Source organism: Panthera uncia, assembly GCF_023721935.1.
Source record: "Panthera uncia isolate 11264 chromosome C1 unlocalized genomic scaffold, Puncia_PCG_1.0 HiC_scaffold_4, whole genome shotgun sequence".
Lineage (NCBI taxonomy): Eukaryota > Metazoa > Chordata > Mammalia > Carnivora > Felidae > Panthera > Panthera uncia.
Window position 1 is genome coordinate 9,560,648 of NW_026057585.1, and position 14,094 is coordinate 9,574,741.

At 40.3% G+C, this 14,094-nt stretch overlaps 1 protein-coding gene across 2 annotated transcripts in view; it reads right to left on the reverse strand.

Annotated features, from left to right (window-relative positions):
• The window catches only part of MAGI3 (membrane associated guanylate kinase, WW and PDZ domain containing 3), a 243,769-nt gene that overhangs the window by 41,637 nt on the left and 188,038 nt on the right, over window positions 1-14,094 (reverse strand). For both annotated transcript variants that reach the window (XM_049618389.1, XM_049618390.1), the window contains exons 7-8: window positions 7,489-7,546; window positions 3,258-3,352 (exon numbers count right to left, since the gene is read on the reverse strand). In XM_049618389.1, the coding sequence (XP_049474346.1) occupies window positions 3,258-3,352; window positions 7,489-7,546 (153 nt within the window). The remainder of the gene's footprint in view (window positions 1-3,257; window positions 3,353-7,488; window positions 7,547-14,094) is intronic.

A 14,094-nucleotide genomic window follows, 5' to 3' on the forward strand; every position in this document is an offset into this window, starting at 1 on the left:
GGAAGGGGAGGGGAAGGGGGAAGGGGAGGGGAAGGGGGAAGGGGGAGGGGAAGGGGAAGGGAGGGGAGGGGAGGGGAGGGGGGAGGTAACTAATTCATGGGATTGTTATAGGGATTGAACTAGGTAAAGCATCAAAAGCACGGGCAACAAGGCCTGACAAACAGTAAGCGCTCAATAAATGCAGATGACCACAAACACATACATGCTGTCTAAAGAAGGAGGTTCCTGGCTTACAAACGTGAATACTTCTCCATGTGGCAAGCATATCGTTGGAATGGATGCATCAAACAACTGCAAGATGCTATCAAGGCATCTGAAGAGGGACTGTAATATTAATAACCTTGCAGAGATATTGAGTCTTAGATGAGAAGATGTACACAAAGCATCCAATCGAGTACCTGACCCAGTATCTCCAATGAACGGTAGCCATCATTCTTCCAGAACTTCTATCGCTTCTAGGAAGCTTTTCTTGCCCTTCTCATAGTCAGATTTAATTTTTCTCTCCTTTGTTCCAACTCTCTCCTTTGTTTATGTCTGTTATCATACTGTACTAAAATTAGGTGTCTAGTTCCCTGCCTAAACTGTGAACTCCTGAAAGACAAAGGCTGAGTCATTCTTCTTCTTTTAATGCCCAGCTCATAGGAGAGAGCCTGGTTATCTAAATTAATAGCATGCGCATGGTCCCTGCCCTCAAGGAGCTTAGAGTTTAATGAGGGAGAAAAAAATCTCCCTTGACATGTGCTATGAACACATGGGCACTCACAAACCGTATATTATAATACAAAGAACTCTGAATTTAAACTCCGTAAAACTAGGTGCAAATTCGGGCTTGACACTCACTGTGCTTCTAAGCAAAAGGCTTATCTCTACTAATGTCTCTCCTGTGCAATGGGGATTCATGTTTCCCTCCAGTTAGTATCCTCTGTTTACCCTCTTTCAGTCAAAGCTATAAAAACAGTGGACTATACCCATCGTCTCTGCTTCATCACCCACCATTCCCTCTTCCTTCTGCTGCATTTTTACTTCTTTTCCACTTGCTCTTGCTAGAGTGACAGATGACCTCCATATCGTCAACCTCAGCATACACTTTTCAATTTCCACCTTTCTTGACTTTTCAGCAACATGGGACACACTCAACTTCTTTTGGAAACTCATTTCTTCTCCTGGCTGCCTCCACCTATGGCCACATCTCTTGTTACTACCCCACAAATCTCCCATGTGCTAGCCATTCCTATCTGTTCTTTGGCCCCTAGACCACCATTTCATGCACCTATAGTTTTATACATTCCGTTCCTTTTAACTCTTCCTGACACTTTAAGACCCACTTCTAAAGTGTCCTCTGTTTTGAAAGCTCCTCTGTGTCCTTGACCTGCTCCACCAAAGGAGAGGTGAGCACTCCCTCCTTTATGCCTATTAATACATCTCTATTAATACAACATGTATATCTCTATTAATAACAAGGAAAGTATTGGCCACCATTTGCCGGATACCATTGTAAGCACTTTATACATACTAATTTGCACGCTTAGAAACACCTTCAGAGGTAAGTGTTATACTTATTTCTATTTTATGGATAAAGACACAGGGGCACAAAATGTTTAGGGAACTTATCCAAGGTTACACAGCTGGGATTCATACCTGATCCGTCGTCTGCACATTTAGCTGCTATCTGAGAATGGCACCTAACACCATATATGGCAACCATTAATTTCCTATATTAGAATGTGAACTTTTTTTGTAATGTTTATTCATTTTTGAGGGAGAGAGAGAGAGAGCATGAGCGATGGAGGGACAGAGAGAAAGGGGGACAGAGGATCTGAAGCAGGCTCTGTGCTGACAGTGAGCCCGACGTAGGGCTTGAACTCACCAACTGTGAGATCATAACCTGAGCCGAAATCTGACGCTCGCTCAACTGACTGAGCCACCCAGGTGTCCCCAGAATGTGAATTCTTGAGGTCAAGACCTAATCATTTTTGAGTAACATGTGACTGGCAAAGCACTGGGCATACAGCAGGTGCTCAAAAATATTTGTTAAACTGAAAACGCTTACTAAATCAAATGGAAAACTTAAGGGACGAGACTATGTTTTTGAAGAGTAGCTGTAAGAAACAAGTGCTTCTTGGGGCGCCTGGGTGGCTCTGTCAGTTAAACAGCCAGCTCTCGGTTTTGGCTCGGGTCATGATCTCTCCGTTCTTGAGTTCCAGCCCTGCATCAGGCTCTGCACTGACAGCAGGGAGTCGGCTTGGGATTCTCTCTCTCCCTTTCTCTCTGCCCTCCACTGTTTGTGCACACACTCTCTCTCTCTCTCTGAAAATAAATAAATAAACTTAAAAAACAAAAAAGAAAGTGCTTCTCTCATTGGCAACAGAAGTGGGGAGTCTACTTGATTATTATAATATGACTGTGTAGACAGAACCCTGCTTATTAACTACAGATGGAGCAGGGGGAAGGGATGGGGAGGGACGAGTAGAATGTAAGAAATTCCTGGGCAGGTTTTTCAAAATACACATGGCTAGGCTCATCAAAATATCAGGTTCTGTGCATTTTAAAAATGTCCCCCAGGGGCTCAGACAGTTAAGTGTCTGACTTTGGCTCAGGTCATGATCTCGCAGTTCGCGGGTTCAAGTCCCTCATTGCGCTCTGTGCTGACAGCTCTGAGCCTGGAGCCTGCTTCGGATTCTGGGTCTCCCTCTCCCTCTGCCCATCCCCCACTTGCATTCTGTCTTTCTTTCTCTTTCAAAAATGAACGTTAAAAAAAATTTTTTTTTAAATGTTCGCCAAATGATTTTGAATTACTAATATCTTACCATTCCACCTGAAAATCAATGATACAGGCAAATAATATGGTGGATTTATTCATATCAGTTCACCAAGAATCCCGGGTGGTTACAGACCTCAGACCTAAGTGTTAACTTGGGAGAAGCTCACCATGAATTAGAGATCTCACACTGTCCTGGCCTGAAACCCTGGGAAACAATGCAATCTTCACACAGCAACCTCAAACCCGTAACAAAGCCATGCAACATCTTCCACCAACAATTTCACACTTTCCATATAAGCAGCATAGAAGTAGCAGGACTCTCAAAATGTTGAGACGTTTTATTAAGATGATTCCTATGTTTACAATGATAACAAGGAGACATTCTCTGTTGAACTTCAAAGCCCCGACAATAAAAAGTTCAAGCTCGCTTTCATTAAGTCAATAAATAAATTTCACAAGGTATTCTTGGGAGAAAGGATTGAGGAAAAAGTTCTACCTGGTTTTGAAGGCCCGGTATCAGCCTGTCCTAACTGCTTTTTCCGTTTGGCTTCCTCCACTGGATTTTCAAACTGGGTTTTCTGGTTAAGGTGACTGTAAAATGTGGAAAAATAAGCATTTCAGTTTAAGAAGAAAGAATTATGTTATTTTTAAATAGACTCTTATTCCATTCCATCCCCATATGGTTAAGGGGCGAACACGTATCTGTAGACTACGGAACTTAGAGAAGCTAAAAGACAGTAGATGGTTTCGGCAACTAAAGAAGGGCCCATGGAAGACACCTAGGGTGAAAGCTGCTGAAGGATTCACTACAGCTTCTGAATCAAGGAACCCCACAGAGCCAATGACAGTTTTCAAAACCGTAGGAGAAGCCCTCACATTTAATGCAATCGGAATGGTTGGCAATGGATCAGTTCATTTTCTAAAAAGCAGTTAATGGTAGGAGGATTTTAATTCAAGTTTTGTTAAAATGAAGCAGCTATAAAGACGCTTTTGGAAAAATCTGAGTATAGCAGCTTTCTAGAATCTTACTATTATTTTTCAACTGACTCACCCACATCAATTTAGCAGAGCAACTAAGAGAGAGATTTGCTTGTATCAATTTGTATCACAGAACTTTGCCACACTTAAATTTTGTCATGATTATGTAATAATTAATATAATTAGGTAATTACATATAAATTTGACTGGTATTTCTGATTTAGGAACATTCACGACTGCTGTGGAAAGCACACAGCCACGGGGAGACCAAGGGAGAGCGGCTAGCCAACAGCAGTCAATGCATGGCGGGCAAAAGTACATTTCCCTGGGGCGGGTGGGGCGGGTGGGGGGGGGAGCAGAGCACCGTTTTGTCTGGCAAAGTCAGTCAAGTGGAAGCTGGGTGAGAACACAACTACTGTACAAAAGCTGTTTCAACAGGTTTCATACAGAAGCAGTGGGATTTACGTTCTAGCACTTCCATGGTACAAATATATTTCAGCCAAATGATACACATTTTCCAGTAGAATCCATTTTAACAAGAAGTAGCATTAGCAACTACCAACGATTAAACGGCAAATCATGAGACTCTCAGATTATGACTGCTTTTAGATAGGCTGGGTATTACAAAATTTGCCCAGAAACAGTTATACAACTTGGATAATTACTTTGCCCTCTGCGAGCATCAATGGTGCTGAGGGAAGAGGACAGCAGGGACCCGTCAGGTATGCTGACTTTATGTCGTTTAGGCTTCTAGGGCATTATTAACTCTGCAACAGATGCAGTTACTTCGTTTCAGAGTCTAAATATGGCAAGTTCTACCTGAAATTCTTTGGGTTGTGGTTTCACTAAAAGTAAACTTCACTAAAAGTAGGGTTCTGTTTCCTATCGAGGGGGACCCCTGGTCAGTGAGTTAACTGTTAAACCCTCTGGGAACATGAAGATCTTTGGTGTTAACTTAAGTACTGTTTTCAACATTATTTGTTGGGTACGGACAGGTCACAGATTCTTGAAAAAATAAAACCGCCAAAAGTGACACTCGGAAAAGGATGAACCTGTTTAGAATGAACCCTGGCCTGCGTTAACATCATCAGCTGGAATGACTCATTTTGCCAGCTAGGCATTAAAACGTAAGAAGTAGCGATTTGTATTTATACTCTTCATAATGTGTGGGAAAGGAGGGTAGGAGTACTCAACTGAACAATCCCTTTCCTGAAAATTCTTTGACAAAAGGATGTAAGATTCTAGCGAAGGGAGTAATTGCACCTGTCACCTTAAACTACTTAGATTAAAATGCTACCCAAATAACAAAACAAAACAAAAAAGTAAAAAAAAAAAAAAAAAGCCCTCCTTTTCTTTTGGTTACTTACAGCCACAATATTGTTAAGATATAACAGATTTTGTTTTCCATATAACTAGCTATGGGGAATAAGAGAGAAGAATATCACAGATTACCAGAAAAATTAAAGAAGGGGAACAAAGAAGCATGATTATATAGATACCTTGGAATCTCATCTGTATTAAAACTTTGTGTATAATAGGTAGATTTAAAAAACTCATCTCCACAAACAAAATCTGTATTCTTTCATGAAGAATTTGAGATATTAAAGCAGATGAGTACTTTGACTTGGAAACCTACGAGCATCAAGACATTGAACGCAACAGTATGAAACAACGTTTCTAAGTACGGAAGCATTCTCATAGAAGGCCTGCCATTAGATTTCTGGAACAATTTTATTTGCAAAAATAAATTAATCCATTTCAGAATCGCATCCCCGAAAATAAATACTTGCAGAGAAAAAGTGCCATTGCAGTTGGTGTTACTACTACAAGGCTCCTGCCAAGAGCAATCATTGTGCCATCTGGTTTGACAAACTGAGAGAGCCAAAGAGTAGCCGTTCAAGTAACAGCTTTTTATCTCCATCAGTAAACTCACTGCAGATGACTATGGTCGGGATTCAAAACCTAACTAATCTGGGAAGCAAGCCACACTCCATGGCTCAGCTGACTCCATACTAATGTGCATCTTGAGTACAGCCTGCTCTTTCTTAATCTAATAAATTACCCTCCTGTAAAACGAGCTCATTCTGGGACCAATCATACAAAATCATGCTGCTGCTGTTTTTGCTTCTAATTCAGGCTATTTCACATGCTCTGTGACAACTAGGAACAGGTCACCTCGGGATCCACCCTGAGGTTGCTTCAATGTTGTATCTTTGCTTAATGAGAACCAGATCATTTAGCCCAAGATTTTATAACAGGCAAATGACTTTCACCTCTTGACCATGTATTCAGATTTCCTTGGAATGGACAATAAAAGAATGAGAATCATTATTGCAGAAATTTGTTCAGCGGTGTCCGTGGCAATTAATAGTTTATTGAAGCCAAATGTAAACGGACCAAACAGCTAGGGGGAAACATCCCACAAAACCTTTCAGTTGGCCTTCACATAGTCCTTTGACTCGAGAAGTGGTGGTTTCTTTAACTAAATATGCTTTAGGGAAAAAAACCAAACAAACAAAAGAGCCGCTGTGTACTTTTCACACCATAATATCAGCAAGATATTAAATAGCACAACAAAAATAAAATTAGCATCGCCATCCGAAGGAACCAAAGTATCGACATTGTGAAGTTCTCTACCTACAGGTCAAAGTGAGTCGTTTTCTTAGGGTACAGGTTCGAGTTTAAGAAATCATTCCAAATATCGAACCACAGTGACTCATACAACAATCTACACATTAGAATAAAGACTAGATGTACACTTGAAACCACTGTAATCTTGTGTGTCAACTATATTTGATTTTAAAAAAAGAGGAGAAATACAACAGGAGTCAGAGATACTGACTTTAGGGATAAATACTAGGAAATGGCATTTGTTTACGCCACAAAGTGATGAAACAGTAATCGGCAATTATAAAACTAGAAGATTCTCCCGTTTGCTATTTTTTCAGGTAATGATATTCTGCCTTCACCACCTCGGCAGTAGACTGAGACTCCTACCTACTGGGAGGTATATATGCCTACGGCTATAGGAGGTACATAGCAACATTTCTGACGCGATTATTTGCCGTTGGTCAAAATTCTACCTATAGCATCTGGAAAGAAAGCCATCCCAACGGTCATAACAGGGGAGCAATTGGCTAAATTAAGAAAAGGGAAAGAAACATTGCATGTTGATGTTATCCTGATTTCTGTGACTAACACAGGCAGGTGTTTGTGCTCAGCTCCTACATGGAGTTATGTTTAAATTTAACCATAGCAGCTGTGTAAGAGGCAACTTTCTTCCCCTCAAAAGAATACTAAGCTTTCCTGGATTAGTTCCTTATGAGACAGTACACTCCTAATCCTGTACTCCCCAACTCTGGATCGTTACGGCACGCTGCCCTTTCCCTGTCTTCGCGACCAGATAGCTGTAGTGTTGGAAGTGACCTTAACGTTTCATCTGGTTCCTGCCCTCATGTCACCGTTTCCTATATACTACTTTTCTCTTTAAAGGCTGTAGTGGTAATGGTAACACTTGCAGCTACTCATCAGCCTGGCAACTGCCCTCTTACTCTATTTACTTCAAAGCCAACTTTTGGGGAGCCCAGAACCACGGAGATAAATGCTTGCTGCCCCTCCTTCTAATTCCCCTAGTGGAAAGCCTTGAAAGCTGGACTGCAGAAGCATGAAGTGTTGTATTCTGTATTCCCTAAAGCTGTATAACGAGGGAAAAACATTTGGGAGAATAGTAACTGCGATAACAAACTTACTCGACATAGTACGTCCCATACTGAGGGTCCTCTATTTTCTCCCAGCCATAAGGAAGTTCTGTAAATTAAAAAGAGAAATGGAGTAAAATGCCAGATTCCAAACCAGCAGAAAAGAATTCACCACGAGTGAATTGAAGTGTCTTTTATTTCATGACGCTAACATTTGGGAGACCGACAGAAAGCTGAGGACTCACTTTCAAAGAACAAACACAGTTTGAGTCCGAGTGGCTTCTTCAATAGCTAGTGAGTGTCTCAGCAGGTAATTAGAAGCCCAGAACAAAAGATGACATTCAACTCAAAACCGTTGACATGAATCCTAAGCCATAAAAATGTTAATTATTTAAAAAATCATCTGGTATGGATCTTTCATTTAAACAGCTTTATAATGGGGCACCTGGGTGGCTCAGTGGGGTGAGTGCTCAACTCTTAAACTGGCTCAGGTCATGATCTCATGGCTCGTGGGTTCGACTGACAGTGTGGAGACTCTCTCTCTCTCTCTCTCTCTCTCTCTCTCTCCCCTCCCTCCCCCCCCCCCCCCCCCCGCCAAATTGAATAAATAAACTTAAAAAAAAAATAAACACTTATAATGCTGATGCAAGTCACACCCTATAGTTCAATACAAGCAGCAGCTACGTGTTCAATTTTTCACTATTATACATATGACCTGTCAATGATTTCTACTATTCTGACCCACTTCTCCCCCTAAAAAAAGTCCAGCCTTGGATTTTTGCCATTGCAGGTGGGCAATCTAGATTTCCTTAAAATCTAAGAAAAATACCTACTTTCTCTTGCATTAATTTGAGTTTCTGAATGAAAATGTAAAATAACTACCACAGCTCCTTGTGTAGAATCCGTATTTGTGTCTGGTAACAAAGGAATATCTTATGCAGGATTATTATATATTATTTAGCCCAGGTAACTAATAAAATATAACCAGAAAAACCAAAGGTAGCTGAATTTCTGATAGTTAAAAAAAAAAATAAGAAATTCCAGTCTTTCCAATAGAGACCGAAACTGTCAAGAAAAAAATCCTCTTTTCCTTTCCACTCTGTTTTCCTAGTTACAGCTTCTGAAGAATCATTTTATTAGTGAGACGCAGATTTAGTTGGCAGGAATGTTCCTAGCAGGTGGTTTTAATGCTAGCAGTTTATACGTAGGAGCCCAGCAAGAGGGAGTTTTTTAAAAACCCAGTTATACACTATGATGGTCCATACTTTTATTGTCAATTTCTTTGAGAATGTTCTTCTGCCAGGCCAAAATACACATGTGCGTGTACACACACACACACACACACACACACACACACACACACGACGTATGCTACACAGCAAATAGGCTTAGAATATATCCAAAGATTTATTAATTCTTTATCACTTAGCTGCAGTTTTGATGCATGGACTTTGCAAGGAAAAATTTCATTGTAATGAACCTGACAAGCTATCCAAACTATTATGCTAATAAAATTATTTCACATTCAGAATAAAAGGAGAGAATAGATGACTAGCCTCTGGATGAAAAGCTCTGAATCACCTTCATCCCCTTTCTCCCTCCTATTTTTCTGCCTGTGTATATATATTGATTGGTGGTTTTGAAGCTTGGTGAGTTTTTGTGGTTCTCCTTTGAAGGACCTGGCTGAAATGACTGAGGTGGAAAAGATGAGAATCGTTGAAAACGGCTGTATGAAAACAGAATAAAACAGCTGAGAAGAACTGAGACACACTTCAGTTTGCTTTGATCTTCCACAGCTATGCAGCAAATAACTGTCAATTAAGTAGGTATGATAGTTTATACCAAGCAACTGTTACATGGGTAGGAGTATTTGCTGGATTAGTCTGTAAAAAATAAAAAAAAGGTCTTTCATAATATTACCAAAGCATTACCATTAAGGATCTTCCATGAAAGAGATTTTTTTTCTTTAATAGGAAGTTTCTTGAAATAGCACGGGAGCTGAATGGTGCTGAGTAAGGATGGATGCTATTACTGCACCATGGCTGGATTTATGCTTTGTCTTTAGAAAAGTTTGCAGAATTGCAAGAACTGTAGACAGAGCTGAAACATTCCACTTGGTATCTAAACAACTTGCCAAAAAAATGTATTAATACTTAATAAGGATACAAGATCGACATAAATAGATTTCAGCGTTAATCTGGAGTTGATTCAGCATTTTAATTAGCAACTAACAGATAAAGCACAGCCCTGTCTTTAGGAGAGTAAACAAACTGGTACTTTATCTCCTGGGTTACTTACTTAAAATTTTTTTTATGTTTATTTTTGAGAGAGAGAGACAGAGACAGAGAGAGAGAGTGAGTGTGCCAGCAGGGGAGGGGAAGAGTGAGAGGGAGACAAAGAATCCCAAGCAGGCTCCACACTGTCAGCACACAGTCCGATGTAGGGCTTGAACACATGAACTGTGAGATCATGACCTGAGCCAAGACCAAGAGTTGGACGTTTAACTGACTGAGCCACCTAGGCGCCCCGACTTACTTTTTTATTATTTATTTGTTTTTATTTTGAGAGAGAGAGAGAGAGAGAGAGAGAGAGAGAACATGAGCGAGCAGGGGAGAGGGGCAGAGGGAGACAGAATCTTTTTTGAAACATTTTTTAGATGTTTATTTATTTTTGAGAGAGAGAGAGACAGACAGACAGACAGACAGACACACGGAGCGTAAGTGTGAGAGGGGCAGACAGAGAGGGAGACACAGAATCTGAAGCAGGATCCAGGCTCCGAGCTGTCAGCACAGAGCCCGACGCGGGGCTCGAACTCACAAACTGCGAGATCGTGACCTGACCCAAAGTCAAATGCTTAACTGACTGAGCAACCCAGATGCCCTGAGAGAGAGAATCTTAAGTAGGCTCCGTGCTCAGCACGAAGCCCAGCGCAGGACTCAATCCCACGACCCTGGGATCATGACCTGAGCCCAAATCAAGAGTTGAATGCTCAACCGACTGAGCTACCCAGGCACACTTCTGGGGCTACTTTTAGTTATGGTTTTAAACCTTTACTACTGATACCTTTAAGCTAGTTTTCTGCAGAACAGTTTAATGCAGATAAAGGAGCAGTTATTACTTTCCCATTTAAAATAAAGTTAATAAAAGCAAAATTAAAACACTTAGCGATTTTATACACTATCCACTGGCTCAATTAATTCACTGACTTCCTCTTTTCCCTTTCCCTCTCTTCCTCTTTCCTTCTTCCTTATGCAAAAATAATTAGAAACACAACCCAGTTCTTGACCTCAAAAAGTTCACAATCTAAGCAGAGAAGCAGAGAAGATAAATTACATAATCAAGATAAACATTAGCTTTTTGGGGGTGTGCAGTGGAAGGATACCAATTGGCTCATAAGAGTAGCTACCAGGAAAGTCTTCTAAAAGAGGGTGATGTTTGGGCAGTCTTTAAGGATGATTTGGAAATGGGGAGAATGGGGTCATTCCAACAGATCAAAGAGCACTGAGGGGTTAAGAATGGGTGGCATTTTCAGTAATTACAAATAATTTGACAGGACTGGAGTGAAGGCTGTGTGCAAGGTGTTTATCCTATTAGCAAGCATCAAACCACATTTCTTGAGGGCCATGTTAAGGATTCTGATCTTTATTTAGATAACAATGGAACAAAATTAAATTCATATTTGAGAAACATTATGGGGCCGCAGTAACAGAGGATGGAATCGATGGAGTGGAGAATAAAGACAGACAAATTAGAAAATGGTTAATAGCCTAGATAAGGAGTCATGAAGGCTGGAACTAAGGCAGTGGTAGAAGGAATGGAGAGAAAGAATGTTTAATAGAAGGCAAAGCAACAGGATTCAGAGACTAACATGAGATTGAAGGAGGAAAAGACAGGAGGCAGCCAAGATGATGTCCAGGTTATTGGCTCTTCTGGCATGAGACCGATACATTAACAAATATTTATTGAATACCTACCATGAGAGTAGCTGTGGGAATAGGAGAGAGGTATTAATTTCCATTTAGAGGCATTTAGGGGAGAAATCATATGTAAAAACTGCCTAGTACATTCCCCAGCACCAATGGACATTCAAGAGATGGCAGGTGTTTATTTAATTTTTTTTAAATATGAAATTTATTGTCAAATTGGTTTCCATACAACACCCAGTGCTCATCCCAACAGGTGTCCTCCTCAATGCCTATCACCCACTTTCCCCTACCTCTCACCCCCCCTGCAACCCTCAGTTTATTCTCCGTTTTTAAGAGTCTCTTATGGTTTGCCTCCCTCCGTCTCTAACTTTTCTTTTCCTCTTCCCCTCCCCCATGTCTATCTCTTAAGTTTCTCAGGATCCACCTAAGAGTGAAAACATATGGTATCTGTCTTTCTCTGTATGACATATTTCACTTAGAATAACACTCTCTAGTTCCATCCACGTTGCTACAAAAGGCCATATTTCATTCTTTCTCATTGTCAAGTAGTATTCCATTGTATATATAAACTGCAATTTCTTTATCCATTCATCAGTTGATGGACATTTAGGCTCTTGCCATAATTTGGCTATTGTTGAAAGTGCTGCTATAAACATTGGGGTTCAAGTGCCCCTATGCATCAGCACTCCTGTATCCCTTGGGTAAATTCCTAGCACTGCTATTGCTGGGTCATAGGGTAGGTCTATTTTTAATTTTTTGAGGAACCTCCACACTGTTTTCCAGAGTGGCAGCAACAGTTCCCATTCCCACCAACAGTGCAAGAGGGCTCCAATTTCTCCACATCCTCTCCAGCATCTATAGTCTCCTGATTTGTTCATTTTAGCCACTCTGACTGGCGTGAGGTGATATCTGAGTGTGGTTTTGATTTGTATTTCCCTGATGAGGAGTGACATTGAGCATCTTTTCATGTGCCTGTTGGCCATCTGGATGCCTTCTTTAGAGAAGTGTCTATTCATGTCTTTTGCCCATTTCTTCACTGGATTGTTTTTGGGTGTGGAGTTTGGTGAGTTCTTTATAGATTTTGGATACTAGCCCTTTGTCTGATATGTCATTTGCAAATATCTTTTCCTATTCCATTAGTTGCCTTTTAGTTTTGTTGATTGTTTCCTTTGCTGTGCAGAAGCTTTTTATCTTCATCAGGTCTCAATAGTTCATTTTTGCTTTTAATTCCCTTGCCTTTGGAGATGTGCCGAGTAAGAAATTGCTGCAGCTGAGGTCAGAGAGGTTTTTTCCTGCTTTCTCCTTTAGGGTTTTGATGGTTTCCTGTCTCACATTCAGGTCCTTTAACCATTTTGAGTTTATTTTTGTGAATGGTGTAAGAAAGTGGTCTAGTTTCATTCTTCTGCATTTTGCTGTCCAGTTCTCCCAGCACCATTTGTTAAAGAGACTGTCTTTCTTCCATTGGATATTCTTTCCTGCTTTGTCAAAGATGAGTTGGCCATACTTTTGTGGGTCCGTTTCTGGAGTCTCTATTCTATTCCATTGGTCTATGTGTCTGTTTTTGTGCCAATACCATGCTGTCTTGATGATTACAGCTTTGTAGTAAAGGCTAAAGTCTGGGATTGTGATGCTCCCGCTTTGGTCTTCTTCAAAATTACTTTGGCTATTCGGGGTCTTTTGTGGTTCCATACAAATTTTAGGATAGCTTGTTCTAGCTTCGAGAAGAATGCTGGTGCGATTTTGATTGGGATTGCACTGAATGTGTAGATTCTTTTGTGTAGTATCGACATTTTAACAATATTTATTATTCCAATCCATGAGCACAGAATGTTTTTCCATTTCTTTGTATTCTTCAACTTCCTTCATAAGCTTTCTATAGTTTTCAGCATACAGATCTTTTACATCTTTGGTTAGGTTTATTCCTAGGTATTTTATGGTTCTTGGTGCAATTGTGAATGGATCACTTTCTTTGTCTTTGTGTTGCTTCATTATTAGTGTAGAAGAATGCAACTGGTTTCTGTACATTAATTTTGTATCCTGTGACTTTGCTGAATTCATGTATCAGTTCTAGCAGACTTTTGGTGGAGTCTATTGGGTTTTCCATGTGTAATATCATGTCATCTGCAAAAAGTGAAAGCTTGACTTCATCTTTGCCAAGATTTCCTTTGCCTTTGATTTCCTTTTGTTGTCTGATTGCTGATGCTAGAACTTCCAACACTATGTTAAGCAACATCCCTGTCATGTACCTGATCTCAGGGGGAAGCTCTCAGTTTTTCCCCATTGAGGATGACATTAGCTGTGGGCTTTTCGTAAATGGCTTTTGCGATGTTTAAGTATGTTCCTTCTATCCTGACTTTCTCGAGGGTTTTTATTAAGAAAGGATGCTGAATTTTGTCAAATGCTTTTTCTGCATCAATTGACAGGATCATATGGTTCTTATCTTTTCTTTTATTAATGTGATGTATCACAATGATTGATTTGCGAATGCTGAACCAGCCCTGCAGTCCAGGAATGAATCCCACTTGATCATGGTGAATAATTCTTTTTATATGCTGTTGAATTCGATTTGCTAGTATCTTGTTGAGATTTTTTGCATCCATATTCATCAGGGATACTGGCCTGTAGTTCTCTTTTTTTTTTTTTTTTTTTTTTGCTGGGTCTCTGTCTGCTTTGGGAATCAAAGTAATGCTAGCTTCATAGAATGAGTCTGGAAGTTTTCCTTCCCTTTCTA